A 4967-nucleotide genomic window follows, 5' to 3' on the forward strand; every position below is an offset into this window, starting at 1 on the left:
CCCATTGAATCATGACAAAACTCCCATTCTCTTTGTGGATCAGGGCCTTGTTGCAGGGTTTGGCCCATAGTTTCTTTGCTCTCAGGTAATATCCCCTACTGTCTTTGCTCTGACAATGTGGCTCCTGCTTATCAATACCCCAAGCCCATGGAGTCACTTTGTGCTTCTTTCCATCAATGAAAGAATAGTACAGACAAATGGTAAATTTCACTCTCCTTCTAAATACATTGTACTGACAAAACAAGGTAGAGCAAGAAAGTAAGAGAGAATGCAAGGGAAAAAAGGAAGAGGAAAGGGAGGAGGGGAAGTCTGGAGGCTCGAGTCTTTCTATACAAATATCTTTAAACTCTTCTCCCACTTCCTAAAAGATTTGGAGATTGGAAATTATTTTGTATGCGTGCACGCGGGGGTGTGTGTGTGAGAGAGAGAGGTGGGGATGGGGCAGGCCGGCCAGCTCCTTAAACACAAGCTGTGTCTCTGATGTGATTTGTGGAGAGGAGAGTTGGGAGGTGTGGCCTCCTTTGTACTGTGCCTCGGTGCCTTCCCGGCAGATAGTATCTTTCATGACACACTCTCATATGCTCACAGAGCTAGATGCTGCTCTGCCTGATCTGCTCAGTCCTCTGTCTATGCTCAGATGCACCTTCCCACAGGTAGCCGGGGTGGATAAGGAAGAAACTTCTCTAAATCCTAGACCTTAGAAATGGAAAATACATGTTAGGAGCTGAAGCCTTAGATATTCCTCAGCAGCTGGGCAGGGTCAGAGCACCTGAAGCATAGGATCCCAAGTGGCTGTCTCCAAAACAGACACACTTTTGGGGCGGGTTATTTTGGGGATCAACTCGCTGCTCTCTCTGTTTCGTTTCATTCTGATGGTCGGCGTGGCTCAGGATGGCCTGCTAGCCAGAGGTGGTTACATTTTTCTTTTTGAACAGATACATCTGAGCTAGCTGTGCACAGGAGATTCCGGGCAGAGTTAATAAACAGTGCGGAGAGGAGAGGCAGCCCAGGGCCATTCAGTAAGACTGCCTTAAATCTTTCTGGGTGAGGGTTGCTGGCTTCTGCTTTGGTATAGAAGGCTGTTCCAGCTGAAGAAAAGGAGGAGAAAGGGAAAAGACAATGGGGTTGCCCCTGCCTGGGAATAGCAAACCTTTCATCCAGCTCTGGAACAGGCTCAGACACAAGTTACAGGGCAAAAAATCCTGGGCTCGGCGTCTGGATGAAATCCACCTGCTGCAGCAGAAAAGGTACAGTGTCGCTCAGCCTTCTTGCTTTCCCTCCTCCGCATGCTGCTTTCTCTGTTAAAGCTTGTGTGTCTCTTTGCCCAGGCTGTAGATAAACTCAGCAAGTGCTTGCAGCACTTGTCGACCTTTCTTTCAGACTTTTTTAAGGAGGAATGTCTCTGGAGTTCAGATTGTATCTCTGCTCATCTGTGAAATGAATTTAGTGGGTCTCAGTTTCGTCCCCACGAATTCATTGTGTAAACCTACTGCATGACTGGGCACAATATGCAGTTTCTGCTCAAGAGGGATGCAACGCTAGAATAGCAGGGTGTGTGTTAGGATAGAGAGGCATTGGCAGAACTGGGTGAAGTTCCCAGGACTGGAATAGCCAGGGCGAGCACTGTAGGACAGTATTGAAGGGAATCGGGACAACTGATTGTAGTTCCCAAGGCTGGAATAACAGGGGGCTGCAGGATAGGTGTGGGGTCCACTGACGCATCTGTGTGGGGAGCCCAGGTAGAGATTAGCAGTTGGGTTGCTGGAGGTCAATATTGAGTTGTATGTTGAAGAACTGTATGTGGGGAAACACATAACATATGTCTGCATTATGCCTGCCTGTGACTAGTAGTATCTGCTCCTTGCTTTCACAAGTACTGATTTCACTCCCTTAAAAATATATCGGTTGTGCTCTCTCTCCAGCTGCCGTTCATTCAGAAAGGTCATGTCAATATGAAAGCGTTTTTGTGCAAAACATCTGATGAAGCATCAGCATGAAATTCATGTACTTGCTAATTATGTGTGTGTTAGTGCTGCCATAACTGCTTGCTTTGAAAAAATGAGGGCTTGTTTCAGAGGAATTGCTTCCTACCTCCCTGAAACCCTTTGCCTTTCTTTTCTCCCTGCGCACAACGGGTCCAAACCGTGGTTATACTGCACCCTGCACAGCCACTTGCACCAAGTGGGTATAAAATGCTACTGGATCAGACTGATGTTTTGCACCCACTTGGCACAGGCATAGGTGACTACCCAAGGTGCAGAGCAGCAATGGGCTTAATCTTCCTCTCCAGGGGGAGTTATAGGTGCTCAGAGCTTCTGTCTGTATGAAGTATATTGCCCATCACCTTAATAAGTGTTGGATCAAGCTCTTTGCTGCTGACATTGCTGCTTGCTGTGTGAAGCGTACGCTGTGCACGCTCAGTTTGTGGTCCTGTGGAATCTTTGTATAACAGACCTTTGCAGAGGTGACAGGCTTTAGGCTGATGTGTTGCACACCGTTCACTTAGAGATCTCTAAGATCTTCAGAGAGCTTGTTTTTCATATATGCTTATGAAAGCCCTCTTCAGCTTATCCCTTCCAAATGCACACACTTGATAGTTGTGGGGGGATGTGGACATTCCTTCCTTTCCAATACCCCTTCCGTACAGTTTATGCCACTTTGGAAGCAATATAAGCAACACTGGCATGAAGTCCCCACAGGGAGTTATACCAGCATAGCTATGGAATAGCTATAGTAGACGCAGTATGTTTATACCACTAGAGTTCTGCCAGTCACTTTCCCCATGGAGAGAAGCCCTGAGTCTTATCTTTAAACCTTTATTCTCTCCCATTATTGTTATTATTTTATTATTATTTCTATTAAAATAGCAAGACCCCACTGTTCTAAGCACTGTACAATCAGAGAACAAAAAGATGGCCCTTAGAGCTTAATCTTCTCGCTTCTGAATAAGGTGCCACTGAATTTGATCAAGCCTTTAATACAAAATATTACAGAGAGGTAATATTACAGAAGAGAGAGAAAATGCTTTTAAAGGTAGAAAAGTTTTAAGTCATACTAGCCTGTGGAAATTCTCTCTCAGAAATAGGGACAATATATAAACCTACCCAGTCCTTTCAATAACAGCTCTGTCCAGTGCATTTCTATTATCTTTTTCTCTCCAAATAGATCTAACTCCTTCCTTTGGGGAGAGGGAGGGAATGTTTTACAAGGAGCTGGAGGCTGCTTTGTGGATTTCAGTTTTGTAATCCATGTAGAGGCAGAAACAGAAGGGAAACTTCTGCTTTGGTGACTTACTCATTGAACTGTCCCTAGAAATCCTTCACTGCTCCAAGTTTTTGGGCAAAAAACTAGTGTAAGCCAGTGAGGCTTGCACCGCATTTGGGTAATTTTGTTTTTGCAGTCTTAGTGGACCATTCTTGATTAACTTGTTCTACTACTACAATAGAAAACACATACTGGATAGACAATAATATTTCTCCTTTTCCTTTCAAAACTCCAGACTATCCCATTATAATCAGTGCTGAAACTAGTGCAGAATTTGGCTCTATTTGTCTGTCTAGTCCACAAGCCTATCTAAGATAGCAGCTGATTTTATAATTTGCCTTGTTGTGTAATATTTGTATGATGCGACAATAACAGAATTTCTTCCTGATCTCTTCCAGTTACAAAGCAGAGGGATTGATAGCTATTTCCCCATGTTTATTTCCCCCCCCGCCCCCCCACTGTTCCTCAGATGTTCTTGTCAACTACTGGAAATGGCCCACCTTGATTATCACTACAAAAGGTTTTCTCCCCCCCCCGCCCTCCGGCTGGTAATAGCTCATCTTAAGTGATCACTCTCCTTACAGTGTGTATGATAACACCCATTGTTTCATGTTCTCTGTATATATAAATCTCCCCACTGTATTTTCCACTGAATGCATCTGATGAAATGAGCTGTAGCTCACGAAAGCTTATGCTGAAATAAATTCGTTAGTCTCTAAGGTGCCACAAGTACTCCTTTTCTTTCTCCTTACAGTGTGTATGGTCACACCCATTGTTTCATGTTCTCTGTGTATATAAGTCTCCCCACTGTATTTTCCACTGAATGCATCCGATGAAGTGAGCGGTAGCTCACGAAAGCTTATGCTCACATAAATTTTTTAGGCTCTAAGGTGCCACATGTACTCCTTTTCTTATAGCAGTAGTAATTTCTCATGTGTGTCCATCCTTCTTTGAATCTTATTGTGCTATTTCCACAGCTTAATCTTGCATTATATAACAGTTCCCACAGGAGTATCAGAGTGTAGCAAACATGACAGCATTTCACACTGGGAAAGAAGGGTCTTTGAGTTCACTTTTCCTCTCCCCTACCATTCCTTTATTGCTAAGCAGCATTTCCTCCCCTGAACAGCATGAAACTGGGCATGGGATACTGGGAACTTGGCAGCTCTCATCCATGTGTCTGCTTTGTGAGGTTATCTGTGTAATTGAACTCTGAAATTTGCATAGGATTTAGGTGTATTAGCTTATAAAAAGCCAGTATAAAGGAGATGTGCAAGAATGCAGCAATTACCAGCCCATCACCTTAACTTTTCTACCTTGGGGTAGGGATAGCTCAGTGTTTTGAGCATTGATCTGCTAAACCTAGGGTTCTGAGTTCAATCCTTGAGGGGGCCATTTAGGGATCTGGGGCAAAAATTGGGGATTGGTCCTGCTTTGAGCAGGGGTTGGACTAGATGACCTCCTGAGGTCCCTTCCAACCGTGATATTCTATGATCACATTAAGAATTATGGAGGGGGGTCAATTTGGGTTTATGCCGAGAAAGTTAATAATGGATGCAGGGTTTGCATCCCGAATAGTGCAAGAGGCGGACAGGGAGAAATGCATGGAGCTGCATTGAGTGTTTGTGGATTTAGAGAAGGCTTATGACAGAGTTCCTAGAAAATTGTTCTGATGGTGCCTGTATGTACTGGTCAGAGTGCTG

At 44.3% G+C, this 4967-nt stretch overlaps 1 protein-coding gene across 1 annotated transcript in view; it reads left to right on the forward strand.

Moving 5' to 3' along the window:
- The first annotated feature begins 577 nt into the window (after positions 1-577).
- The window catches only part of LOC102932467 (transient receptor potential cation channel subfamily V member 6), a 45665-nt gene continuing 41275 nt past the window's right edge, over positions 578-4967 (forward strand). Inside the window, exon 1 of the mRNA XM_007068608.4 lies at positions 578-1247. Within this exon, the coding sequence (XP_007068670.1) occupies positions 1120-1247 (128 nt within the window). The 5' untranslated portion in view covers positions 578-1119. The remainder of the gene's footprint in view (positions 1248-4967) is intronic.

Source organism: Chelonia mydas, chromosome 1 (genome assembly GCF_015237465.2).
Source record: "Chelonia mydas isolate rCheMyd1 chromosome 1, rCheMyd1.pri.v2, whole genome shotgun sequence".
Lineage (NCBI taxonomy): Eukaryota > Metazoa > Chordata > Testudines > Cheloniidae > Chelonia > Chelonia mydas.